Below are 27908 nucleotides of genomic sequence, written 5' to 3' on the forward strand. Positions count from 1 at the left end.
ACCTAAGAGTTCAGCCAAAGCAAAGTGAAGAGCGGGGCGCACCAGAGAGGATCATTCTTTCAGAGATACGGTTCCCTGCTTCAGCGCCGGCGGGAATGGACACAGGCAGAGGTTCGGGTTCCTGAAGCCACTGCGCTCGCCCCTCCGCCAAACTGGAGCGGAGAGGCGGGGCCCGGCCGGGCCGGGGGCGGGGCCTGGACGTGGAGCGCGCGTTCTTGGTTACTATGGTAACACGTCAACACCCTGCGCGGAAGTGGTGTTGTGGGCGGCAGACGCGGTGGAGGCGCCGAGTTAGGGCGTGCGGCTGAGATGGTGAGGTCCCGGGTATGCAGGAGAACCTCGGATGGGGACCTCACGTGTTTTCAATTGTGTTGGGGTTCTGAGCGGGGACAATGAGGATCTGAGAGGGGGAGAGAAGTTGGGTGTGGGGGTCAGAAGGCCCAGGAACAAGGATGACAGTCCTAGAAGAGGCTAGGGAAGTCCGGAGGGGGATCCAAAAGAGAAATAAGGAGTGGGGTCGATCACGATTGGAAATGTAATCTGGGGCTGAGCCGAGGAGGTGGAAAAGTGCTGTCGCAATCCTCATCCCCCTCCCATCTGGCTGGGGATTGTGGGATGTGACGTGGGAAAACCACTGGTGAGGAGGCCAGATAACAGGTTACATTCTGCCTGTATGAACCTATGTGCAAAAGAGACACTGGATCCCCGGGTGGAGAGCACACCCAGGAAAAGGACAAGCCTTCGTCTTTGTTCAGTTGACAGGTGTTAGAGTTAAGTCAGGGAAACTCCACACCGCCCTGTGCCCACCCTGTTCCAGCCGCGTTCCAGCTCTGTCTTGTTGGATTTGAGCAGAACATCCAGGATCTCAGGACATCTGGCGCTGCAGTTTTTTAAGCGCTGCACTGTCTGTGTTCAAAGTCAGGGCACCATGTCTGACTAGTAGTGCCACAATGCGTAAGTCACCTAATGTCCCTGAACCTCAGTTTTCTCTTGTTAATGGGGCTCTGGGTCACTCACAGGTACTCAACAAACATTTGCAAGCCAATAAGTGAATGAATGAATAGGGTACCAGATTTGAAAGTCCCTGGAAAGGGATTGGGGCTTCCCTGATAGTTCAGTTGGTAAAGAATCCACCTGCAATGCAGGAGACCCCAGTTGGAGGGATTGAGACTGGTCTAGCAGGCCTGCAGTTCCCTGGGGTGGACAGGATGACAGGAGGGTTTGAAAGGACAGCATGCCTGGGAGAAGATAAGAAAGTAATGTCTGGGATCCAGGGAGGATGGTGTGGTCCCTGAGGGATAAGTGAGATGGGGCAGAGGGTAGGTGTTGGAGCCTTGGGTTCCTGGAAATAACCTTAGAATTTCTGGGTGCACACACGATGGCAAAGGTAGCTCCTTCAGTGTACTTGTGGACACACTTCATGCTCAGAGGTTACTCTGCTTTTCTGGGACTAAGTGGTTCAAATTCAGGGTCCCCAAGTTGGAGTTTCTAGAAGAGCTTTGTTAATGATAAAAGAAACAAATCTCCAGAGGAGAGCAGTTCCCAACTTCTGAGGACTTTCTGCAATGTTGCAGCGGGTGTCTCCTTTCACTTATGCTTTTTATGATGCATATTTATCCCTGGATCTCCATATTTATCTCCACCCGGGGATCTAGTGTCTCTTTTGCACATAGGTTTATGGTCCTGGTGCTGTGTCTGTGAGGTCCTAGCATCGCACTTGGCATCTAAGGGCTTACAGGAAGTGTTAGTTCTCTTTTTCTCCTCTTTTGAAAATGTCTTATCTCCAAGTCAAATGAATGAGTGAGTTGCACCTGGGTTAGACTTGTGGGCTTCAGCTCACCCAAATCAGGGACTCCCCATCCAAAGGCCACTCAGAGTGGGGCTTTGGTTTGTTGACTGAACCCTTCTGAAATCCCTTGGACAGGACAGGGCATATGGGTACCTTTGAGAAGTAGTGGGTCAAGTTAGTGATCTCTGACCTTTGGCAGGCTAGGGATGTGTGTGTGTGTGTGTGTGTGTGGTGCTACTTACTAGCTTTTCAGATTGGAGAAGTGGGGAGAGGTGATGGTTTGAGACAGGGTCACAGTTAGGCACACCTCTAGGACCCTTACAAAAACAATAAATAACATCCCCCAGAAAGAGGGACAGGGCCTTGGTGTTGAGTAAGATGTTGTCTTCAAATGGCAACCCACAGATGGCCAACCTGGTCATATTTGAGGAGAGAGATGACCTGAGTGAAAGGCAAGATGCCTGGTACATGGGCACCCCCACGTTCTTCGTAACCAAAGTCTACGGAAAAGGAGGTAGAATCAGGTCAAGAGCATGAAGCCTGTGGTGAACCTATGTGCGAAAGAAACTCTCGATCCCTGGGTGGAGAGCACACCCAGGAAAGGACAAGTCTTGGTCTTTGTTCAGTTGACAGGTGTTACAGTTCCATCAGGGAAACTCCACACTGCTCTGTTCCAGTCCCGTTCTAGCTCTGTCTTGTTGGAATTGAGCTGAACATCCCCGATCTCAGGACATCTGGCACTGTAGCTGTTTAAGGGCTGCAATCTCTGTGTTCAGAGTCAGGGCAGCAGGTCTACTGCTTTGTTTTGTAAAAACAGTGCCCCCTTCCCCTGTCTCAGCCATAAAAAGAGTTACCTTTTCAATGCAGATCATTATTCAATATGAGAAATACCTTAAGATGCTAATGCTCCCCTGAAGTTACTGTTAAACATTTTTGTGAACTTTCTTTCAGTGATACATTTTGGTTTCATAGGAGTGTTTTTATTGCAGTATTTGCTTATTTCTTATAATCTGCTTTCTTTCAAACTTGATACATTAGGGAGATCATCCTGTATCTATAATGATGTGAAAATCATATTCTGGTTAACCAGTTAATCTTTCTGCATCAGAGTCTCTCCCGGAGCCCCGAGAAGGGGCTGAATTCTTACAGACCTAGGATGGGATGCTATTTGAAGAGATAAGGAGTCAGCTAGGTCACCAAAAGAAAAATACAAACGTAGGGCTGGCATCTTTTTCTGTCCCAATCCTCATCTTCCCCAGTCATCCTTGTCTCTTCAAAGGTCTTTCCTTCCCTACCAGAGATGCCTTCCCTCAAGGGAGATGAGCACCCTAGGCACAGCTCAGCTTCTTGGGCATATTTATAATTTGTCAAGTCATGCAAGAAATAAAACCAGCCCCTCACCTCCTGGAAGAACCTCTTGGCTACTGCCTCTGGCCCCAGAGTGATCTAACTTTCCATTTCTGCTTGTTTCTTCATTTTTTCTAGTACTTTTACACAGTGACCTCCCTAATCCTTCTTGTTGCTTTTGGCAAAACTGGTTATTCTAACCCTGGTGTAAGCCTTGTGGCTTCAAAGTCAGCATTTCCCCAGTGAGGTTTCTCAGCCACCCAACCCCAGAGCTCAACGCTTCCTTCTGCTCTGCCCAGCGGCTGCTTTTCTGTGGTCATCATCTATTTTCCTTCCTCTGTTCTGACTTCGAGGCTCAGGAAGTCGAGTATTTCTTGTGTGACTTCCTCTTGACCTGGGTACCAAGGGCGCAGGAGGGAGGTGACACAGTCCCAGCCCTGGAGGATCCTACATTCTGGTGGACACCCGGGCCTAAAGGGAAGGCTGCAGGAGCCCTTGAAAAGAAACAGGAAAACAAATACAAAACAACAATAATGCTTTCCATCTGTGCTCCAAAGCCCTTTCACATACGTGATTTTCCCTGGCGCAGACCACATACGTGATGTGGAAAACGTGGGGTGGTGGTATATTCTGGAAAGGCTACCGTCTCAGTCTGGTCTGCAGGTCCCAAGAGGTTGTCTTGCTTGGTTTCATTCATTCATTCTTTATCAAATGCATATCGAGGTCCTACTACATGCCAGACTCTGCACCTTTCCCCTTAGAACTGACGCCATCTCTTTTGATCCTATGCTTTCCATCTTTTCAGGTTATTCCTAATGCTTTGCCTCAGTCCCACCTATTGTGGTTTCTATTCATTTCTTCTTCTTCTATTTTTGGTGGGAAGGAGAGCTGTTGCGCCCCTCTCTCCATATAATAACCCTTCAGAGTCTGTTATCAGGCATCGTTAGGGCTCCTGTATTTACCTTTTCATGAATTCAAGCTTTTCTGCTCTGCTGTATTGGGGCTGACAGAGCCTGTAAAGCAAGGCTCCCTCTGTGAGCCTTTTGTTGGCTGTGCCAAGCTGGGACGGAAGGGCACACACAACCCTGCTTGTATGGAATGGAGCCAGCCGGAGAATAATCTCCCGATTTGGTGCGAAAAGCTGACACAGGTGGAACAGGTGCTGCAGGGAGTTCTATGTGGTCACGGCAGATTAGAGGGAGCATTCAAAACACATCGTCCAGTGTTTCTTGACCTGGAATGCATGGTCATTTCCCTGTCCTCCCTGTCCCCTTGACGGCTGCTCATTCCCAGGCTTCGTAGACCTGACGCGTCCAGCCCTTTGCATCAAGGTCTTCCAGCTCCAAGAACTGCAGGACATGTGGGCTCCTCCAGAATGAGGTTTAGGGTAAGCCTGGTGTTGTCCCACAGTCCTCACAGAAACTGCCCCCTGGAGACAGACTTCTCTTTAGGCTGACCTTGGGGAATGGAGGTTGTATTAGTCAGGGTTCTTGGTTATAAACAACAGAGCCAGAACTCCAATTTAGAGAGAAGGGAATGTATGGAGAGAATTTTGGAGAGTGCACAGAACTCATGCCAAGGCTGGGCAGCTAGGCTTGGAAAATGAAAACACACAGGAACCGCAGCCAGAACTGAGGCCCAAATCACAACCCAGCACTGGCCTGGCAAAGACCCTTGATGCCACCCCCAGGGCTGGCACCTTCATCATGGCAGCTGCTCCTGGTGCCCTTATCAGCCTTGCCCCAGACACAGGGTGTGACCGCCACTGCTGCCTTTGTCAGAAGGGGTTTCCACGTTCCCCTTCTTACATCATTAGTTCCCTATTCATTGTCAGGCTTGGGGATCTGATGGCTCACCTACGTCCTTTACCCAGGCTTGGAAAGCAGCTATCTGATGTTTTCAGCCTCTACACTCAGAGATGATCCCTGTCTCCTTCAGCTCATTAGATGGGAGAGACAAGGCTCAAACCTAGAATAATACTGGATGGCTAAATACTGATTCGTGCATGTTGAAGGGGCTTCCCCAGTGCTCATTGGTAAAGAATCTGCCTGCAGTGTGGGAGAGGTGGGTTCAATCACTGGGTCAGGAAGTTTCCCTGGAGGAGGGCATGGCAACCCACTCCAATATTCTTGCCAGGAACATCGACTGTAGCCTGGCGGGCTACAGTCCATGGGGTCGCAAAGAGTCGAATATGAGTGAAGTGACTGAGCATGCGTGCATGCACATGCACATTCAAGCAGTCCTGGGAGTGCAAGAGCCTCGTGGTGGACACAGCTTCAGGGTGAACCTGGTTGCCTGATTGTGGCCGGCAGTCGTTCATCCACTGAAGTTTATCAGGCATCAACCGTGCCGGCTGTGTGCTAGGTACTTTTCAGCGTTAGTGTCCTCGGGTCCCTACGTAACCTTGTGAGATGTGGGGACACGGAGGAGGTCAGCTGTGAAGGGGGCTTGGTGTTCAGATGAGGAGGCTGGGGGTGATGAGGACCCTGTGCATTTCTGGAGAGGAGAGCCCCTGTGGCCTCACAAAAGACTGTGCTTGGGGGGAACGAGAACGGGGCTGACGCTGAATCATCCTCCTGCCATCCTGTGTCCTTCCGCCTTCCTTCCCTGCTGTGCAATGGCTTGGACTTCTTCAGCTCAGAAACCTCAGAAGTCCTCCTTCTTGCTGGGCTGGTGTCCAGGGAAGCCACTGCCCCTGTAGGGCATCTCCTGTGTTTCAGGATTTACCCAGGTGCTTTCCCATACTCCGACCCCACCTTCCCTCCGCAGGGGCTGGTGAAGCGTCTGCCTTGCCCGGGGTGCAGATGGCGGTCGGTACTGATGAGCCCAAATTTCTGCCTCTCCTTGCAGCCATTAAGCACAGCTGGCGTGCTGAGCTCCGCCTCTACTGCTTCCAACAGGTCAAGGAATAGGTCCCGCTATCGGACCAAAGCCCTGAGCTCCGAGGTGGATGAGAGCCTTTTTGGAGCTATCAAGGTAAGCCTCACTCAGTCCCGCCAGGGAGCTGTCCCCTGGAGGCGGTGACCTAACTGGCTAATGTTGCTCAGGACAAAGCTAGCCCTGGACAGGTCACCCCCTCTCCCAGGGAACTCTCAGACTGAAGGCAGTGGGGTCTGAGGCTCCAGTGGACAAGCTCAGACACCGTGTGGGGCCCATGTAAACAGGCCACTTGGTTTCCTCCACCCCTGAGGTCTTCACATCTGTGCAGCTTTTGAAGATCTGTTATAATGCTGAAGGGAGGCTCAACTGCTGAGCACTCGGTGTTTGCTATTTGCTCAGCGAAAGCCCTGTGATGGAAACTTTTAATAGTGCAGAGTAGAACCCAAATCATCCTTCTTTCCCAGTTGCTCAGCTAAAACAGTTACTTTGCTTTGGAAAACAAGCAAGTTAAGTATTTATTTGTAAATATCACCCAGTCTAAGAGGTTGATGACTAGAGGAGAGCCAGAGAGTTACCTGGAGTGATCTTGGTTACACATGACATTCAGAAAGTGGGAAGGGAGGAGAGAGAGAGAGTGAGACGTGGAGAGAAGAGCGCTGAGAGACTGAGAAAGAAGAGGGACCCTGGAGTTGTTAAGAGAGTAAATCCTAAGAGTTCTCAGCACAGAAAAATTTTGTCTGTTTTTTAAATTTTGTATCGATATAAGATGATGGCTCTTCTCTAAACTTACTGTGATTATCACTTCACGATGGCAAATCAAATAGATATGCTATACCTTAAACCTAAAACAGTAGGGTCGTCTAATCAAGGCTATGGTTTTTCCAGTAGTCATGTATGGATGTGAGAGTTGGACTATAACAAAAGCTGAGCACAGAAGAATTGATGCTTTTGAACTGTGGTGTTGGAGAAGACTCTTGAGAGTCCCTTGGACTGCAAGGAGATCCAACCAGTCCATCCTAAAGGAGATCAGTCCTGGGTGTTCATTGGAAGAACTGATGTTGAAGCTGAAACTCCAATCCTTTGGCCACCTGATGCGAAGAGCTGACTCATTTGAAAAGAACCTGATGTCGGGAAAGATTAAGGCAGGAGGAGAAGGGGATGACAGAGGATGAGGTGGTTGGATGGCATCACCGACTCAATGGACATGAGTTTGGGTAAACTCCGGGAGCTGGTGATGGACAGGGAGGCCTGGCGTGCTGTGGTTCATGGCGTCACAAAGAGTCAGACACGACTGAGCGACTTAACTAAACTGAAACAGTAGGTCAACTATGTCCCGATAAGACTGGAAGGAAAAAAAAAGTAGAGAAAAGGGAAAAAGAAGAAAGACACCAGTAGTGGTTTAAGTACTGGTGTGAATACCACTGGCTGCAGGTGGACCAGGGAGAGAAGAGTTGATGTCCACCCTTTGTTGCTGTGTTATGTCCAGTTCTTTGTGACTCCATGGACTGCAGCACACCAGGCTTCTTTGTCCTTTACTATCTCTGGGCGTTTGCTCAAACCCATGTCCATTGAGTCAGTGATGCCATCAACCATCTCATCCTCTGTTGCCTCCTACTCCTGCCCTCAATCTTTCACAGCATCAGGGTCTTTTTGATGTCTACCCTTACCCTTCACTCTTCTCACTGTGAATCAAAAAGGACTTTCCAGATTGTTCCAGATGGGAATCATTCTGCCTTTAGAAGCTGTTTCCTATTGACAAGGGAAAGAATCAAAGCAATTCAATTTCGCTTACAGTCATGTTGTTTATTTGTTTTGAGTCTATGGGGACTCTTCTAGCTAAAGTGAAGACAGGTTTGGAAATGGCCGACTTCTCCAGATTTAGTTCTGCTGGCTTGCCAAAGGGGGCGGGTGACACATCGCTTGTTCCCGGCTGTCTTTTGGGCTTATTGTTGGACCAGAGTCTCGGAAGCCTCCCAGCCGGCAGTAGGGGGCAGAAGTGGCCTGTGGCCTGACTGAGCTGAGCTGCTTGGAAGCAGAGATGGGCGCCAGGTGGCAGCAGAACTCCGGGAACGGGTATGCAAAGTGACGGTCTCCAGACAGGAGGGACCTCCACCTACGCCATGCCCCTGCCTCTACTCAGGATCCCAGATACTGTGTTCATGATAAATGAAATCCTCTCCTGTGTCAACAATTCCCTGAAACAGATGATTTCGTTTCCTTGTTATCTAACTCCTTCATGGTCAGAAAGTTTAAAAAATCTCATGTATCTAATTTGTGTTTTCCTTGCTGAATTCTAACTCACTGACTGCCTCACTATATTAGATTTAAGGGCAGATCCACCAGGCCATATTTCTAACTTCCCCCATAGGGCCTTTTTTGGGGGGGATCAAAGTATATGAATAATTTAAAAGGATTAAAAATAACAAATATCATAGATTGAATGTGTCTGTAAGCAGCTGTATGCTTAAGACCCTCAATGTGGTCCAAGAGAGCTAATTAGTTTTTCTTTTGTAAATGATGGAGGGAGAAGAACCAAGAGACCCCAGATTTTCCTCCCTGATGGTTTTAGGTTAGGAATGGACGCACACTCACAAACCTCTCCCTGGGCCCCCATCCCGCTGGGGGTATCTGCACGAGTTGTAGAGAAGCCTTGCTCTCAGGAGAGCCGGTTGGTACAGAGCACATCTGGCCACCACGCTGCTTGCTCAGTGCCCTGGCTTCTCCGGGTGGTCCTGCAGTCTGGGCTCCAGCTGCCTTCCCCTGACACTGGATGGGGTGGAGAGGCCACCGTCCACTAACCAGCCAGAAGTGGGGTGACCAGCTTCTAAGCTGTCCTTCCTGACCCCCCAGCCCCTGACCCAGAGTGACAGCCCCATCGTGCTGCTCCGAGATAAGCATGCCATTCGGAAAACTCTCACAGCCCTGGGCTTGGACCACAAGCCGGAGACCATCCAGCTCATCACCCGGGACATGGTCCGGGAGCTGATGTGAGTACCCAGGGCACGGAGCCCTTCTCCTGAGGACCTGTGTGGGGAGATGGGGAGCCCACCTGGTCTCATCCTGTCCCTGTGGACCCCACCTCTTTCCTATTCATTTCCTGTCTTTTGTTTCGTGGCTCCCATTTCTTCTCCATTTTGACCTGCTTCTCCCCGCCTGTATCTATTCCTGCCACTGCCCTCGAGTCCCAGCCTCTTTCTTCTGGCTGCTGTGGGTCCTATGGGGCTGGTAGAGGGTAGGTGCTTGGGGGAGGGGGTCCCTTCTGAGCCCTGAATAGTGCACTTGGTCGGGGAAATGTCCAGATGAGTCACTTCCTTCTGGCCGCGTCAAGAATCTGAAGCAAAGGAAAAACTGACCAGATGCCTAATTAGTCCCAGGGCTTCTTCCCAGGCTCTGAGGCCAGAAGAGGAAATTCCCCACAGCTCTGGGGTTCCTTTGGGATTAGCTCAGCACAGCTTCCTGACTGGAGCAGCCCCCTTGCTTGGGCCCCTCGCGTGGGGTTATGCCCAGCTCAGTCACATGAAGGGAGCCAGCCCTGTCCCTCAGAGGTTTAGCTCTTCTGCTGGCGCTCCATGCTCTAAATCGTTCTTGCAACGATGGCTCCACTCACTAAACACTTGAATTCTCAGAAAATGCATCCTGTGTCATGATCTGGGGAGGCACGGCTGGTCCACAGGTCCAAGAGCACTGTCTGGTCCGCTCTGGCATTGAAGGGCCAGATGCCGTAGTGGCCCTGCAGACACGCTGGTGGCCCCAGAAAGGGCTCCTTCTCTTTATTTATTTATTTGTGTACTTAGCTGTATCGGGTGTTGGTAGGGGCACACGGGACCTTCCTTGAGTCCTGAGGGATGTCAGGCTCCAGCGTGTACAGGCTCAGTAGATGCCGTGTGCCGGCTTAGTTGCTCTGCCAAATGTGGGATCGTAGTTCCCAACCAGGGAAGGAACCAGCGTCCCCTGCATTGCAAGGCGGAGTCTTTTTTTTTTTTTTTTTAAATTTATTTGTAATTGAAAGATAATTGCTTTACAGTATTGCACTGGTTTCTACCAAACATCAACATGAATCAGCCATAGGTTTACACATGGCCCCTCCCATTGAACATCCCTCCCACCTCTCTCCCCATCCCACCCCTCTAGGTTGTTACTAAGCCAAAGCAAATTCTTAATCACTGGACGACCAGAGAAGTCCCAAGGGCTCCTTCTTGGACCGGTCCAGTCCTAAAAACACGTTGGAGGCGAAGTCTCGGGTAACTTGTCAGGGTTCTGAGAATAGCATGAGATGCTGTCTCAGATTCACATCATTCCTGGTCATTCCAGATCCCAGGCTGCTTGGGGCCACAGCACCTAGGGAAACACACGGTCTTGGCTAAGCCTCAAGTCCACTTACTCGTTTGTCCACCTCCTGGACACCTCCCCCCAACCAGTTTTATGGGATGAGGTTTCACTTCCTGCCTCAGACCATCTGCGTCTCTTTGCCGTGTGCCTGTTAAACCACCTCACCCAGAAGCAGCTTTATTCCCACTCCCCTGCTCCATCTTTAATGTATGTCATCTGTTTGTAATCATTATAATTACCTATTGGTTTGTTGAATGCGTTGGGCAGCTAGAAAAGTCTGTAGACATGTCTCTGGCTATTGTTGATCAGAGATTTTAATTAATATTTAGGGTTCAAAGCTTCCCTCTGGGCTGGAGGCACAGGGATGTTTTTATTTCTCCCTGGCCTCTACTTCATCCTCGTCCAGCGTCCCCTTGCCCTTTTTATGTCATTCTTGAGGAATCATCTATTTTAAAAGTTCAGTTCGGCAGCTTTATTTTGAGTCCTCACTCTGTGCCCAGTGCCGGGCCAGAGACTGGGCTGCCCGTGGGGTTAGGACAGAGCCTGAATCCCGAAGGAGCTTGTGATCTAGCAAGGGAGACAGACGTTGCCCACAACACAGGCAGGGACAGCGGAGGGGAGGAGGGGGACTGTGCATGTGTACATGGGGGCCGGTGCAGAGCAGGTAACGCATGAACTTAAAATGTTCCTTTTTCAGCCGGTGATGCTGCTCTGCCCTTGCCTGAGACTGCTTCTCCCCAGTGGACCCGTTCTGCTGTCTCTCCTGCCCCATTCTCTGAGGCAGGATGGGCAGTGATGGGAGTGAGGTAGAGAGCTGAGCAGCCTGCAGAGTAGTGCTAAGAGCTCCCCACCCCACCCCCTGCCTAATTTTATTCATTCTTTCTGTCAGCATTCCCACCAAGGACCCTTCCGGGCAGTCCCTCATCATAAGCCCTGAGGAGTTTGAGCGGATCAAATGGGCATCCCACGTCCTGACTAGAGAAGAACTCGAGGCCAGGGAGCAGGCCTTCAAGAAGGAGAAGGAAGCCATTGTGGTAGCTACCCCCAACCCCATCTTTGCAGAGTGGGGGTTGAAGAGAAGGGCTGGGGAGAGGCCGGCCTCCCCCAAGACTGGGAGCTTTAGTTAGGGGACCCATGTGCTAAAGAAGATGTGTTCCAGAATAAAGATCTGGCGGGAGCAACTGTGGGGCCAGGAGAGGGGTGAGGACGCCAGGCTGGGAAACCTCTGGGCTATGGCAGTGTGACGGGGTGATGTGAAACTCATCTGAGGTCACCCATGGCAGCCAGGCTCATGCCCAGGGCACGGAGCCCTGGAGTAAGTCCCCGCTGACTGCAGTGTGGCTCCCGCAGGACACAGTGACCACACGCAAGAAGATCATGAAGCAGAAGGAAATGGTTTGGAGGAACAACAGGAAGCTCAGCGACCTGGAGGAGGTCGCCAAGGAGAGGGCCCAGAACCTTCTGCAGAGAGCCAACCAGCTGCGGATGGAGCAGGAGGAAGAGCTGAAGGATATGAAAAAGGTGGGCTCTCCGTTCTCCTTCCCTCATCTCTCTCTCTCTCTCTTTTTTTTTTTTTGACCTTGCCACTCAGTTTGCGGGATCTTAGTTCTCCAACCAGGGACTGAATTCATGCCTTGTGCAGTGGAAGAACAGAGTCCTAAGCACTGGACCACCAGGGAGTGCCTCCCTCCTCTTGTCTCTTATTCACACACCTGAAAGCATGGGCTAGAGACAGGCTGCAGGGTTGAAAGGTGAGGGGCTGGCCTTGGCCGGCGAGTGGGGTAGACTGGGTCAGGGAGAGCTGTGCCTCCCAAGTGCCGCTGTGTGACCTTCAGCTGGTCACTTGCACTCCCTAAGCCCAAGTTTCTTCTTTTGTGAAATGACGGTGGTGAAACGACTAAGCAGCATTATGAGGACGAAATATGCTAGTATATGGGAGATACTTTGTGAACTGTGGACTGAAAAATACATATTACTTGTATGTATCTGAGGTCACCCATGGCAGCCAGGCTCGTGCCCAGGGCACGGAGCCCTTTAGCCGGGATTCAAAGTATCTTTATCCTGCTAGTTCAATTCTGGCCACAGACGGTGGTGCAGACAACGGGGTTCTTTTTGTTGTGCTCAAAGTGCTTCCTTTAGCCGAGAGCATAAAGACCAGAGGCCCATTTGAATTCTGTTGTGTTACTCATTGGCATGTGGTTCACTTCCTGGCCAAATGAAACATGCTGACTCCCCAACCTCTTCATCTAGAGTTTCTGTTTCTCAGGTAAATCGTCTCTCCTTAATGCTTCCTTTTATTTTCCAAAGCTTTTACTCCACAGCTCTTATTGATGGCTCGTGAGTTTTTCATCTCCTTATGTGTCAGGTTGGGCTCTTCTAGCTTAAAAATCTAGTGGCTTGGCCTCTGCAAGAATGTTTATTTTCCCGAAGAGTAGAATGGGAGGAGCCTTCATTTGAGGTTCAGGGGTCCCTAAGGGTACCATGAACTTCTAAAGTTTTATGGAAATTTTGTGTGTATAGATGTAAGTGAATTTTATGGAGGAGAAGACCCATAACTTTCATCTTATTCCCAAAGAGTGATCCATGACCATTCCTCCTCTGCCCCAAACACTAGACCCAATACCCTGAAAGATGCTATTGCTTTTCTGGGCTTGTGAGCACACTTAATAGGATTCTGCTCCCATTTCTCCACACTCCAGCTTCCACATCCCTGTGGTGCATCACCACCGCCCCCCATCCCCATCCTTACTCCCAGACCGAGTACCACAAGTTCGATTCCCCTCTCCAGATCATCCTCAATGCTAAGTGCCATGCCATCCGGGATGCCCAAATTCTGGAGAAGCAGCTGATCCAAAAAGAACTGGATGCAGAGGAGAAGCGGTTGGATCAGATGATGGAGGTGGAGCGGCAGAAATCGGTTCAAAGGCAGGAGGAGCTAGACAGAAAGAGGAGGGAGGAGAGAATCCGGTAAAGAGGTGGTTTTGGCATTTCCCTCTCTAAGTCTTTTCCATATGTCTTTAGGTCCATATAGCCTTGCAGAAATGGAGGGCGTGAGAAATGGTCATTATCATCCTTTGTTATTATCACAAAACTTTTATGGAATGATTCAGAAAGCCACAGAACTTCTTTTTTTTTAAAAAAAAAAAACCTTTTTTTTTATTGTGTATTGGAGTATAGCCAAATAACAATGTTGTGATAGTTTCAGGGGAACCACAAAGGGACTCAGCCATACATATACATGTATTCATTCTCCCCTAAACTCTCCTTGCGTCCAGGCTGCCACATAACACCGAGCAGACTTCCATGTGCTATACGGTCGGTCCTTGTTGGTTATCCATTTTAAACACCGCAGTGTGTACATGTCCAATCCCAAACAACTATAGAACGTCTTAAGGCTTGTTTCTAAGATCACAACAGGTCTTTCACAATATGGCCTGATTCACCCTCATTTTGCATCATTTCTTGCCATCCATTCTAGGAGGCTTTCCTTCATGTCCCCCAGCATGCGAGGTCTTCATATAACCTCATTATTTTTCTGTTGTTCCCTCGGCTTTGAATACCCTCTCTTTCCTTTCTTCCTCTCCCACCCTGGAAAATGCTCTCTCTTCCTTCATAACGTGGCCTTGCTATCCCCTCCCCTGAGCAACCTCCCTGACCTCACTGGGCAAACTTCGAGCCTCCCTTCTCTGGGCCCTCTGCCCCGTGTTTATGGTCTGACACTCCCTTCCTTGTGCTGCGGCTCCCTGGCCCTCACCAGGCTGTATGCTCACTGAGGACAGGGCCCCTGTCTTCTTTCCGTAGCTTCTGACCTACCAGGATGTTTGGACTGTAGTAAATGCCTAATACAAGTTAGAATGAATCAATTCAATCCCCTCCATTTTGCAGGAAAGGACAAGTCCCGAAGCAGGTAAATTATAGAATCATAGTGTCCCAGATTTAGAATGCCAACCGTATAAAACAGGAATTACCCCTATAAATAGTCCTTGTTAAAAAAAAAAGTCCTTGTACCACACTGAATGACAGTTCTTTCTCCCCATTTGTATTCTGTTCTCTTGTGCCATTCATCTCTGTACTTCTAGCAGGTACCTGGTACACTACAATAGGCTCCCATGAAAAGTTTATTTCATGGCTAAATGGCTCTTCGTCTTTTGCATGAATAGTTCCAATAAGGGGAAATCCCTGCCTTTTTAGGCAGCTCTAATAATTTGACCTGGTCCTTATGTTGAGTCTAAACCTGCTTCCATGGAACTCTTTTTGCTCGTTGGTCCAGTGTATTTCACCTGGAGTCATGAAGCCGTTCAACAGTTCTATCTGAATGTCAATGTCATACTCCTTCCCATAGATGCTTGTCCTAACCTGTGTCTTCTCCCACTCTCCCAGCCTTTACTCATATATCATGGGATCTCGATGCTTCCAAGGTTGTTGACATCCCAATAACACAGAGGGAGTCACTGGCTGCACTGACTCTAGAATCTGGTTTCTCTGCTTTCTATTGTTGAGCAAGGGTGCTCCTGAGTGTAGAGAATTCCTCAGACTCAGCCCTGTACACCAGCAGCCGATGGTCTTAAAAGATGAGATTGGATCTAAGAAGGACAGTTAACTAACTAGGCATAGTAGATGGAGTGGGACAAAAAGATACATTGGGTGAGAGCAGATGCTCCGGAGAAAGGAGTTACTGTGGGCTTCTTGACTCTGGGGAATCAGCTTGGGAAGGTCGTTCCCTCTGATTACTCTGGGAAGTTTTGGGAGGTGGTAGGCTTTCAGAAGATCTCAGGTACTGAAAGGAAAAGGCGTCTTACGATATGGGCACACTCTTGGACAAACAAATGAAGGGAGGGAGTCTCAGGAAGGGTGAGCCCCAGTGTGAGGAGCTCGGAAGAGAAAGGACTGACCCTGCTCATGAAACATAGTGGTATTTAGGGGGCACTCGTCACGTTGTCCCTGCAACGCCTCCCGTCGTGGGTGTCATTTGGGTGGAGGTTAGAACAGAGACCTGGACTCCTGGTTTCTAAGACACTGTGGCACTGTTTCTTCCCAGAGGAAGACGGCACATTGTGGAACAGATGGAAAAGAACCAGGAGGAGCGATCGCTGCTTGCTGAGCAGCGGGAGCAGGAGAAGGAGCAGATGCTGGAATACATGGAAAAGCTCCAAGAGGAGGATCTAAGGGTAACAGGGCTGCACAGATCAGGCCAAGTTCTGCCAGCAACGGCAACAAAGCCCTCCGACACTGTGGGGTTGGAGGGTGTGGGCTGATGTTCCGTCAGACACATGCTCGTTTCACAACATCATCGCCATCAACTTTTTATTGCCATATGAGACACTTGTTTGGCTGAGGCCTCATGGGGATGAGCAGTGATTTGGGTACTGTCCCTGCCTTCCTGGGACTTGGGGTCCAGGACTGACATATCTATGTGACTGGACACACCAAGGAAAGATATTGCTGCATGCTCTGCACAAATAAACATAGGGATGTTTTATTGTCTTCCCTCAATTATCTTGGGATGTTGTACACTTTGTCCATGAACAGCAGCTGTCTTTTAGTTCCAGGCTCCCTGCTGTTGCCTCACCCAAGGTACGTTGCATCCCAGTGTCATTAATTGTGTGGACAAGCCAAACCTTTTTTCCTGTTAGCCTAACTAAAATTAGTAGGCATCTCCATTGCATAAGAAATGAATAACATACCTACTCAAACCAAGTAGGCTTAAAAAAAAGTCTTCTTCTATTGGGGACTTATTGGATCTTTTGCAATATATGAAAGCCCCTGGCTCAGAGAGGAGGTACAGTGGCCAGCATTTGGAGCATTTGTTCTTTTCCCCCTCAATTTTTTACTTTTGAAAAATTTTGCACACGTAGACAAGTTGAAAGAACTGTACCACACCCATCAGTGCTTCACCTATATTTAACGATTATTAATTCCATGGAGTTGCTTGTCTCTTTTAGATGTATATACATATTTTGTTATTATTAAGCTATTTGAAAGCAAGTTTCCCATATCTTGACACTTTGCCTAAATGCTTCCACTTGTATCTCTGAAGAACAAAGACATTGGCTTACTTGTCAGCAGTACCATTATCACATCCCCCCATCAAAATTTCGAGCCCGACGAAATTTACAATACATTTAATACAATATCATTTAATATTTAATCTACATTTGAATTTACTCAGTTGTTCCAAAAATGTGTTTTCCATGGTTTTCTCTCTTCCAAACCAGGATTCAGTCAGGGATTGAATCAATCAGGATTCACACACTGTATTCACCTAAGTCTCTGTTGATCTGGAAGAGTTTCCTTATCCATTCATTAATTTTAATAACACTGATATTTTGAGGTACTCAGGCCAGCTGATTTGAAGAATGTCCCATGTTCTGATTTGCCAGGTTATTGCCTAATGGTGCATTTACCTCATGGAACATGTATTCTTTTATTGTTCTCCTCTTCCCCCCTATTTATGATGACTGAGTCGTCATCTCCCAGTGCATTTGATGGTGAGGAGTGACAGGGGGCCTGGATGGGTCTCATGGGGACCTCATAATTATGAAGGCTTCTCAGAGCACCTGCAGTCTAAGGTACAGTGTGAGAAGTGGGAGGCAGATCACTGGATGGCTAGGGAAGATGAGGGGGCAGGCAGCTTTGTGAGCTGCTTGAGAAGGGGACCCACAAGGCCAAGAAGACAGACAAGACCTGGCCAAGCTCCTGGTTCAGGAAAGGGCCAGAAAGGACAGGTCTGGGGTAGACATGCCGAATACTGGAGAATCCAAATTCATTGTGGGGTATGGACATGGGTGGGCTCATTGAGGGGGCTTTCCAGATGGCTCAGTGGTAAAGAATCCACCTGCGATGCAGAAGATGCAAGTGACGCCACAGGTTCGATCCCTGGGTTGGGAAAATCCCTTGGAGGAGGGCATGGCAACCCACTCCAATATTCTTGCCTTGGAGAATCCCATGGACAGAGGAACCTGGTGGGCCACAGTCTATAGGGTCGCACAGAGTCGGACACAGCTAAAGCCACTGGGGACACACGCACGGGCTCACTGAGAGAGCTCCAGGTCTCACTGGGCCAACGGTTACTCAGGTGTTATGTCATTGTCCTTCTCCTGTCCTCCTAGGCACTCCCTGCGTCTCCAGGAAGTATTGTGGGGCAGAGCTAGAAGCCCCTGCCTCACCAATTTAGAATTGCATCAACTCTTTGCAAACAGTGCATGGAATTCTCCAGGCCAGAATACTAGAGTGGGTAGCCTTTCCCTTCTCCAGGGGATCTTCCTAACCCGGGGGTCAAACCCAGGTCTCCCGTGTTGCAGGTGGATTCTTTACCAGCTGAGCCAACAGGGAAGCTCCATGGTGGTGCAGGGGCAGTTTTTCCCACCTTGCTAGCAAGATGGAGAGAGTGTTGGGAGTCTATGTGGGGTTGCTTTGCAATGGCTTCAAACATGAGAAACAGGGAAAGTTCTCTGGTTTCTTGAAAATGAACCCGCAAAAACAAACCAAAAAAAGTCAATAAGCAAAAAAGTAAGTAAATGAATACATGATTATATGTATGTCATAGATTAGAAGTCAGCAGCTTTTCTAGCTTTGAGGGTCAGTGGGTTTAAATACTGCTTTAGATGGTAAAGAACCCACCTGCCAATGCAGGTAGACCTAAGAGACACGGGTTCGATCCCTGAATTGGGAAGATGCCCTGGAGAAGGGAATGGAAACCCACTCCAGGAATCTTGCCTGGATAATCCCACAGACAGAGGAGCCTGGTGGGCTACAGTCCATGGAATTGCAAGAGTCAGACGAAGGATGAACACTTTTGCTTTCACTTTGAATACCAATGTCAGGCCTGAAACTGATGGGGGAAAAAAAGGTAGGAAGGAAAGGAAGAAAGGGAGATGAGGAAGAAAGGCTGTGGAGCTGGAGCAGCAGGAGAGGGACTGTGGAGTGAGCCCGGAGGCTGGCGCGTGGAGACTGAGGGAATGCTTGCGGTCATGACTCGGGCGCCACACGGCCCTGGCGGGAGGCGGACGGCATTGTGCTTTGCTGTCCAGGAGGCTCCCTGGAGGAGGGGCCCTGAACAGGGCAGTGAGCCACTCTGGGGGAGGGCCGGCAGCGTCGCCTGGGATGCATTAGGGCAGAAGCTGGGCTGACAGGACTGGAAGACTAGTGGGGGTTAGTCTTTGAAGGAGTGGAGGCATCTGGGAGCAGTGTGGGAGGTGGGGTGAGTTGATGGGTAGGAGAATTTGAAGCAAGGAGTCCAAGCTTGAGAGGATAGGGAGGACCCAGCACAAGATCCCAGTGCCTCTCTGCATCAGGGCCTGGGGATGTGCTCAGCAGTGGTCTGACCCCCGGGGCTTTCAAAGGCTCCGGCTCATTTCTTCGAAGGGATCTCATCACTCATGTTGATGAGGACTCTGACCTCCATTACTCATTGCGCTTCTGAGATTTTTTTTTTTTTCTCTTTCTCACTTGCCTCTCACCCTTTTCCCCATCCTCCGTGCCTCATTATTGAGTATTTGCTGTTTTCCTCTCAGTATTGGGAAAGAGAAGACGTGTGACACGTAGTCCCTGTCCTCTGGCTGGGACAGAATGAACACTCAGGAAGTGGGTGGGACCCACAAAGCAGCATATAATCAAATCTCAGGAGGTATATCACCATCCTAGGTGCAAAGGAAGTTCAGGAATGCAGAGAGAATGAAAACTTGGGGCAATCAAGTCAGAGTTCCAGAGACAGTTGGAACTTTAATTAAGATAGACCGGGTTCCGAAATTCTGGGCTCTGGAGTCTATTAGCTCTATGGTCCTGGGTGAGCCACTTAAACTCTGGGCCTCAGTTTTTCCATTTGCATGAGAACGATAACAAGACCTAATTTTCAGGGTTTGGGGGTAGGTTTAGGTGTTAGAGGTAGGTTATATAAAGTTATATAAAGTACTTTCTGTTCATAAGAATAGACTTCCCTGAGATGTCCCTGGTGGTTCAGTGGTTAAGACTCTGCACTTCTACTACAGGGGACAAGGTTTCCACCCCTGGACGGGAAACTAGGATAATGTGGCATGGCCAAAAAAAGGTACTCAATTAGTGTAATACTTTATTGTTTTAATTATCACTATTGAACGCAGACCAAAAGTTTGGGTTAGATTAGGAGAAGGGAGTTGAAGGCAGGAGGAAAACATTATGAACGAGTGATAGGATTTTGTCTGACATGTGGGAGACCCTGGGTAGAATTTTAAGAGCCTTTGCTCCTTGAGACTGAACAGAGATCAACAGTGTCAAGGCTGCCACAAAGTCAAGGTGGATGAAGATTGCCAAGGCTAGACTGTTTGGCTAGAAGAGGTCGTTGATGACCCTGGAAAGAATAGTTTGAATCAAGGGCAGTAATGAGAGCTAGACTGCAGAGCATGCATCTCTCTCCCTGCCTCCATCCATGTCTCTCCATCTTGGTAGGCCAGTATCTTTCTGTCTCTCTTCTTCTTCTCTGAGGCTCTCTCCCTTTGGTGGCAGGACCTGGAACAGAGGCACCAGCAAAAGCTGAAGATGCAGGCTGAGATCAAACGCATCAATGATGAAAGCCAGAGGCAGAAAGCAGAGCTGCTGGCTCAGGAGAAGCTGGCCGACCAGATGGTGATGGAGTTCACCAAGAAGAAGATGGTAGGGACCCGCCTTCTGATGCCTGGGACTTCTGAGCAGGAATGGAATGTCTGTCTCAGGGAGGGGCAGGCGTGAGTCCCAAGTGAACGCAACAGAAGGCAGCCCTGTCATCAGCCTGAAAATTCACGTCGTTAGTTCAAGGGCCTGGCTTCTTTTTCCCTTTCTACTTGGCCAGTCTCCTTGTTCATTACCAGAGAATAGCCTGCAAAGGACACCCTAATTACGGTGTTATTATCCTTGTTAACACCTTTGATTGGAAGTTGAGATGAGGGTCAGGTTCAGGCAGGGAAGAAAATTAAAACTATTGGTGAAAGTGAAGATTTTGTGGATTCCTCATGACCTGGATAATTATATCTGCAGTAATTATGAGTCAGCTGCCCCATAAATTTCTTGTGAAAATTCCTATCTTGGGCATTCTTTACTTGGTGCTAGATTTGGAAAGCAGAGCCTTCCACCACCAGAACAAATACACTATGGAGCAGAGAGCAATGCATGAGAACAGTTCCAGGGAGATATGCAGCTCGTGAATGCATGGATTCTTTCTGGGGTGATGGCATGATTGGGGTCTATGAGGAATGGAGGGCAAAGAAAAGCTTTTAGACACGGTCTAGATGGAGTGAACATGGATTTCTGTCAGAAGAGAAGGGAGGAAAGTTACTCAGTTCCTCATGTGGTAGTCCTGTCTCCCCTCCTAGCTTTGAGCTTCTGTGATGACACCATACTTCTCTAAGGAAGTCTTACTGGGGGAGGGTGTAGATACAATTGGAAAAGGCATGTTGATATACCTCAATACTCCAAATGCAAACCACAGAAAATGAAGCTCAGCAAAGCTTATCGGTTCTGGCTTCTTCATTGAATGCCAGGTATATGCAGGCAACAGTGAGAAGGCAGGACTTGGAACATGGGTTTCTGCATAATAACGATCATACCACTACCATTTATCAGGTGCTTAGTCTGTGCACGGGGCTTCGTGTGTGTCGTCTCACCTAATCACTCACTTCTTGCAAACCTATTGACTGAGTGATGGAAAAGATCCTAAATGCCTGAGTGTCTTTCCAGTTATCAGACTAGGCTGAACGTACCTAGAATAATACCATGTACCTCATATGGATGTCAGCAACGTTCCTGAGTGGATGATGGTGGTGATAATAAGCCAATCACGTGTAGGAGTTGTGAATAGGTCTGTTGGCTGCAGCAGAGAGTCTCTGGTGGCTGTGATGGGAAGTGAGGTGGCGAGATGATGGAGAGCTGAGAGCAGTTGCTGGGGAGGCCTTGGACCTTGAGCAGAGCTGCAAGTGTGGAATGATGAGGAACTGCCCTAGATTTCTGACCAGGAGAGGACAAGGTATGACCTTCATACACAGAAAGGTCATCAGCAGAAGGAGCTGAGGGAGGTGGAGACTGGCAAAGGGATTGGGCTCTTGGGCATGACCACAACCCACCATGTCTCCAAGGATATCACAAGCCCCTCCCTGACCTCATAGTGGTCACCTCTCTTACAGCTGAGGCTGCCCCTAAAGGCTGCCCCGAAGGCAGAGATTGGTGGTGGAAGCCTCCAGAGTTCCCGTCCCTGCCATATAGGGCAACGCTGAGCAAAGAGACCAGCTTGACACACATCCAGCCATGCTCACGTCACAGCAGATAACTCACTGTGGTGCACAGAAGTCTGGACAGGTAGAACAAGGCTAAGGAACATTCCTTATGGGATGATCACATTCCCACCCAACTGAAGCCATTCGTCTTATGACTACTCCAGAATGTTGGTTGGGAAGCTGCATGTGGAAAGCTTTTAGGGATATGTCTACTCTTTCAGAGAAGTGGCAAAGGGAACTATTTTGATGGCTCACTCCTTAGGTAACTGCCAACCACTGGGGGACCGGACATCACATGGCTGGCCATTTGCCCAAGGACTAATGAGATAACTTCCACCTGCTGTACTTTATAAGACAGGCAGGAAGCCACAGTTATTATTTCTAGAAACTTGGCCCAGAGGCCTTGCAACTTGGAAATTGTGAAGTAGAGGACAGAGCATGAAGTCTGGGCTCACCTGTATGTGAATCTGTCCGGTGGTTTACAAGCTGTGCAGTCTTGGACAGGACCCTTGAATTCTATGAGTGTTAGTTTCTTCATATATAATATCTATCTCATGAGACATTGTGAGGACCCTCTGGGATATTACAGGAGAAGACATTTTGTAAGCAGTGAAGCATCTTACAAATGCTGATTAGTTTCATAGCTATGCATTGCTAGTCATGTTGCCCTACATTAAAAGGAGTCACACAATTATCCTTCAATTAAAAAGCAATTATCCTTCAATTAAAAATAAATAAATTTTAAAAAACAGAGTCAGGGAGGGGTAGGGGGCATACTGAACAGTCAGGGGCTCAGTGTCTTTCTGCAAGGCTGGGGCAGATGGGAGCCATTCTCTGAGGTCTTTTCTTCCTGGCAGGCCCGAGAAGCAGAGTTTGAGGCTGAGCAGGAGAGAATCCGGAGGGAGAAAGAGAAGGAGATCGCCCGCCTGAGGGCCATGCAGGAGAAAGCCCAGGATTACCAGGCAGAGCAGGTACCTGTTCGATCTTGGCTTCCCTCAGCCCCTCACACCCCTTAACTACTCCTTTGACAGCCTGTCAAATGGCCTCCAGGGTGAGGGTATAGAAGAGAGGATGCAAGATACCTCGACTTCAGTAGTTTGAGGATGGAGGGGTGGACCTGATCCCACACCTGTGGCAGCAAGCATTGAGGAGTGCATTACCTGCCTAACATCCAATAGAAAGTTTTTGCTGCCACATAAAGAACTTTCAACCCTAACTAACTATTGAAATGTGTCACAGGAGGAGGAAACTGTGGCATCTCCATCATTAGCAGTTTTTAAAATTAGAAGCAATTGCAGGACCGCCTGGAGGTGTTTGAGGTATAGGGGAAGAACTGGGATAAGCTGGTGGGGGGGTGGGGAGAAGGACAAGATGACCCTTCAGGGTATCTTCTGACCTGAAAATTCTATGACAGGTTTCCATTTGTTCTCTCGTAGCATAACCTTGTTGCTAGAGAAATTCCGGAGGCTTCTCGAAGCAGCCTGGGTCAGAGTCTGGAGCAGGCATCATCCTAAAGGGACCTGAGGGTGTTTTTGGTACCTTCACTGGCCTCCCCCACCCTCTCCTTTCTTAGGATGCCCTGCGGGCCAAGCGCAATCAGGAGGTCGCCGACAGAGAGTGGCGCAGAAAGGAGAAGGAAGACGCACAGAAGAAGATGGAAACGGAGGCCAAGCTGCGGAAAAGTCGGCTAGAACAGGTGGCTTTCAAGGAGCACACTCTGGCTGTTCAGGTGCAACGGGACCGGGATGAGTTCGAGAGGATTCTTCGGTAGGAGGGGCTGGGACCCTCGGCTTCCTTTCCGACCACCGTGGCAGGGATGGTCCGTAATGGGTGGACGGGTGCTTTCTTGCATGTCCATAGGCAGATGCACCGCCACCTTGACCGCGTTGGTGCGGGACATTCGACCTAGATGCGTGATTGAAATATTTCAAAGACACTTGAGCCAAGAATTTTATTAGAGAATGGAAATATATTAATAGCACCTGGAAGTGTTAAAGGAATTGGGGATTATTGGGGTTATTTACCCAGGAGCATTAAAAACATGAATAAAGATATAACTCCGGTCCCTTCTGCCATCCCCGTCTCCATGTTCCTCAGCAAGTTTGGGCAGAAACTGCAGCAGGAGAGGTTGAGGACAGAGAGAGAGAACTCACACACTCTGGGTTGCAAGTCATCAGAGCAGGGCTTTAAGGGAGGTCTTTGCCATTCATTTGATAAATATATATTAAGCATGTAAATTCAAGGCTCTGTGCTGGATGCTGTGGTCTTGATATTAGAGATGAATAAAACACCATCCTTGCCCATTCATGTAGGAAGGATGTTAAAGACTCATATCTGGATGGACTTCACCTATATGCATCCATCTTTCCTGCCTTACCAGCTTGTTATCCTTTTATTTTTGTTCTTTCTGTTGGCTCAGTGATAATTCCAGCCATAAGTGGAAGTTAAGTGTTCACATCTCTCACTGCCTCTGTCTCCCTCCTCCTCCCCTGAGGCAGCCAGCAGTCTCAGAGGCTCTACTTTCTACTAGTTAGATCTGCCACCACCAGACCGGGCCCCTGCAGTGTTCTCCTAGCTCTAACTGTTTTGGCCTAACTGGGAAAGACTCTCTTCTTACTCTGGTTCAGACTCTATAAGATTAAAAAAAGAAAAAAAAAAAATTAAAGGAAACAAACTGGGGAATTCCCTGGTGGTCCAATGGTTAGGACTCAGCACTTCGCTGCCTTGTTGGGGAATTAAGATCCTGCATGCTGCGAAGTGCGGCCAAGCTTAAACCAAAAGAAATTAAACAAATAAAGGAGACAAATGAAATTTGAATTGGGGCAGAGTGGTACAGATCACAGAAATTATGCTCAGATAGGCAGAGATTGAGTGGAGCAGCCCAGCTTTCTTGGTCTGCATGCTCTCGATCCTTCTTGCCACTGCCCCAGTTAGTTGCGTGCAAGACCAGGCCCCTGGGTCCCTGGGCAGAGACAGAACAGTCTATAGCAATTGTCGTCCTTGCCGGAGCCAAGGTCTTGGACTTGTATGGGACTGTGGACCCTCAGCCTACCTCCACTGGCTGTGATGCCCTTTGGCTTTGGAGCTCTCCTTGCCCTCAAGGGTCATGCCATGGTCTCTACGTACCTGATAAAGAAGGCACATAATGGCCTCCTTAATGGCCCCAAAGCTTCTGCCCCTGGACTCCAGGTCGCCTTTTAGATATCTGCCCTCCCCAGCCTCTGTGCTCCTGGACATCTGGGTTTCCTCTAGCAGTCACTGCTGCTGCTGTTGCTAAGTCACTTCAGTTGTGTCCGGCTCTGTGTGACCCCATAGACGGCAGCCCACCAGGCTCCCCCGTCCCTAGGATTCTCCAAGCAAGAGTACTGGAGTGGGTTGCCATTGCCTTCTCTGATTAGCAGTCACTAACACATGTTAATGGAAAGAAATTGAAGCCCTGCTGTTGCCACTGACCCATGTGTTCCTTCTTCGCTTTGTTTGCCTGGAGCATGTGGACTAGTCAGTTATTAAAGCTAGACCAGCCCTTTGGAGAAGTTCAATCTCACCTTTTGTTCTAGGTTAGCATCCGGACCTAGTGTCTCCAGGGCTACGTGACCACCATGGTGGGTGTCTCCAAGTGCTAGGAGCATCTCTGCCATGGCCAGCAATTGAGCTTTTCCTGCTTCAAAAGCATGGCCTCCTCTATGGCTTATATATGGACTTCCTGCTTCTGGACAGAGGGATGCCTTTAACTGTCAGCCTGTTGACTAAGCAGAAATAGCTGACCTACCCTACCCAGTGGTTCTTGGAAATGCCTGGCAGCTTTCAAAAAAGTACTGGTGCCCAGGGACCACCGCCAGAGATTCTCACTGAACGGGTCTGGGGTGAGGCCCAGTTTTGAAAGTCCCCAGATGGTGGTAATGCAGCCAGGCTCCAGGACCCTTGCCCCAATCCTGTGGAATGACTGGGCCCTTCCTGTTCAGGCTTCCGATTGCATGCCACCCCAGGGGCTGTCTGGTGACACATACAGGTCCCCCATTTCCACCCTGTTTCACATCATGTGAAACAATAGAAAACTGTTATCTATATAGGAATGTAATGGCAAGGCAAGGGGGAGAGTCTTCTGCTTTCATCCATGTGTCAGCAGTTTTCTTTTGATAAACTGAGAAGGCTCTGTAGAAGGTATAGAAATTTAGGAGGTATCTACATGGTGTAAAAGAGTTGCTGCAGGACTTTCCTGGTGGTCCAGTGGCTAAGACTCCACACTCCCAAAGCAGGGGGCCCTGGTTTGATTCCTGGTCAGAACTAGATCCTGCATGCCACAGTGTAGATCTTGTATACCCCAACTAAGACCTGGTGCAGACAAATAAATAAATTAAAAAAAAAGAGTTGCTCGGAGTTGAGAGGACACGCCATGCATGCTGGAGCTAGGAAGATGACTGGGGGAAGTGAGTCAATGAAGTGGTGCTCTTGGTTAGGGTATGAGTGACCTCAGTTGAGACATCCTGGCCTAAGATGATTTTACATTTTGTTTTTGATTACACTGAGAAAGAAATAAGATGTTAGCTCACGATGGCCTATGATTGCATTTCCTCTGAGATGTGAATGCATTTCTTTTGAGCTTTTCTTTTCTTTTTTTTTTCCTGAACATATCTGGTCTACATTAGCCATTTTCCCTCGGATGTCAGGGTTCAATTAAGTTTTCTTGTGAAAGAGGCTCCTGAAAGAAACTTAGAGTTGGAGCAGTAAGAGAAGAGATAACAGGCAAAGTTCCTTCTTCTTCCAGCAATTAAGGAGAGCCAACATCACAGATTTGACTCCTTTGAACTTCCTAAGCATCCTCTTTGTTGGTTTTGTTAATGTCATTATTACTGATAATGGCAGGGAAGTAAGGGAGAGAGGGAAAGATATCTCAGAACAAGCTGGAGAGGAGTCGGGCATTGTTACCAGAGAGCAGAGGAGGGCGATAGCTCCTGGTGGGGCTTCCCTGGAGGCTCAGTGGTAAAGAGTCACCTGCCAATGCAGGAGATTCAGGTTCGATTCCTGGTCTGGGAAGCTCCCACATGCCGCGGGGCAAGTAAGCCCATGTGCTACAACTACTGAGTCTGTGCTCTAGAGCCTGGGAGCTGTGACTGCTGAGCCCACATGCCTCAGCTGCTGAAGCCTGCCCACCCTAGAGCCTGTAAGAGAAGCTCGGCAGTAAGAGAAGCCACTGCAGAGAGAAGTCTGTGAGCCACGGCTAAAGAGTAGCCCCTGCTTGCTGTAGCTGGAAAAAAGAAAGAGCCCGAGAAGCAATAAAGACCCAGCAAAGCCAAAAATAAATGGATAAATAAATAGTTTCCAGTGGGTGAAATCCTGGGTGTAGGGCCAGCTGCAAAATCTACAGGGCCCGGTGAAAAATGAGAATGTAGATCCCTTTGTTCAAAAATTAAAATAGCAGAGCCTTCGGTCAAGCAAGGGGCCCTTCTACACATGCCCATGACATAGAGTCACATGCCCATGAACCTGGGCCTGGCTGGAACAGCCTTTGGGCTTGATCTCTGAGCCACAGAAAGGGAGGGCCTCCTTGGTCTCTGAAGCATCCTAGGGGAGACCACCCAGGAACTCCCCCAAACCCTTCCCTGGGTTGGGCCAGCTCAGCCTAGCCCATCGACAGCCCATGTCCCTCCTTCAGGGCCCAGCGAGAGCAGATTGAAAAGGAGCGGCTGGAGGAAGAGAAGAAGGCTACAGGGCGCTTACAGCACGCCAACGAGCTCCGGCGCCAGGTGCGGGAGAACCAGCAGAAGCAGGTGCAGGCCCGGATCGCCACCTTCGATGAGGGCCAGCGCCTCAAGGAGGAGGCCCAGAAGCGGCGTGAGCGCATTGAAGACATCAAGAGGAAAAAGCTCGAGGAGCTGAGGTGCGCTGGGGTCCCTTCCTCCCCAGTTGCTCTCCCCTTCCCCAGGGAGGCAGCCTGGATGGTGCAGGGTTAGGGGAACGAAGGGGTGGTGATCGGGGCGTGGGGAGGGCCCCCTGCCTGACTCCAGGCTCACCTGGGCTGTTGGCCTCTGAAGGTGGCGCCTGCAGAATGTTCTGAAACTGGGACGTCCTTGGTTGGCTCTCTGGGGAACTCCTTAGCAGGATGCTGGAGTCTTGACAGGGATGTGTTTGGGGAATGGGTGGTGGGACCAGGCTCAGGGATACAGGTCCCTAGGTTCTTTCAGCCTGCTTCTGCTGTCTCTTTGGTCCCCTCCCCACCACCCCCACCCCTTGTGCCCACCCTTTGTTTTCCCTGCAGGGCCACCGGCCTTCCTGAGAAGTACTGCATCGAAGCTGAGCGCAAAGCTAACATCCCAGCCAACACGTCTGTGAACTGAGGGAACCCC

General features: G+C 49.3%; 1 protein-coding gene across 1 annotated transcript; it reads left to right on the top strand.

Annotated features, from left to right (window-relative positions):
• Positions 1 to 279: 279 nt before the first annotated feature.
• On the top strand, positions 280 to 27908 carry CFAP45 (cilia and flagella associated protein 45). The gene is made up of 12 exons (XM_061119810.1): positions 280 to 312; positions 5987 to 6112; positions 8867 to 9003; positions 11235 to 11379; positions 11696 to 11866; positions 13134 to 13312; positions 15384 to 15513; positions 19826 to 19972; positions 22422 to 22535; positions 23138 to 23331; positions 27218 to 27442; positions 27821 to 27908. Exons 1-12 carry the CDS (start codon positions 310 to 312, stop codon positions 27897 to 27899), a joined length of 1650 nt encoding a protein of 549 aa, XP_060975793.1. The 5' UTR covers positions 280 to 309; the 3' UTR covers positions 27900 to 27908.

Source organism: Dama dama, chromosome 20 (genome assembly GCF_033118175.1).
Source record: "Dama dama isolate Ldn47 chromosome 20, ASM3311817v1, whole genome shotgun sequence".
Classification (NCBI taxonomy): domain Eukaryota; kingdom Metazoa; phylum Chordata; class Mammalia; order Artiodactyla; family Cervidae; genus Dama; species Dama dama.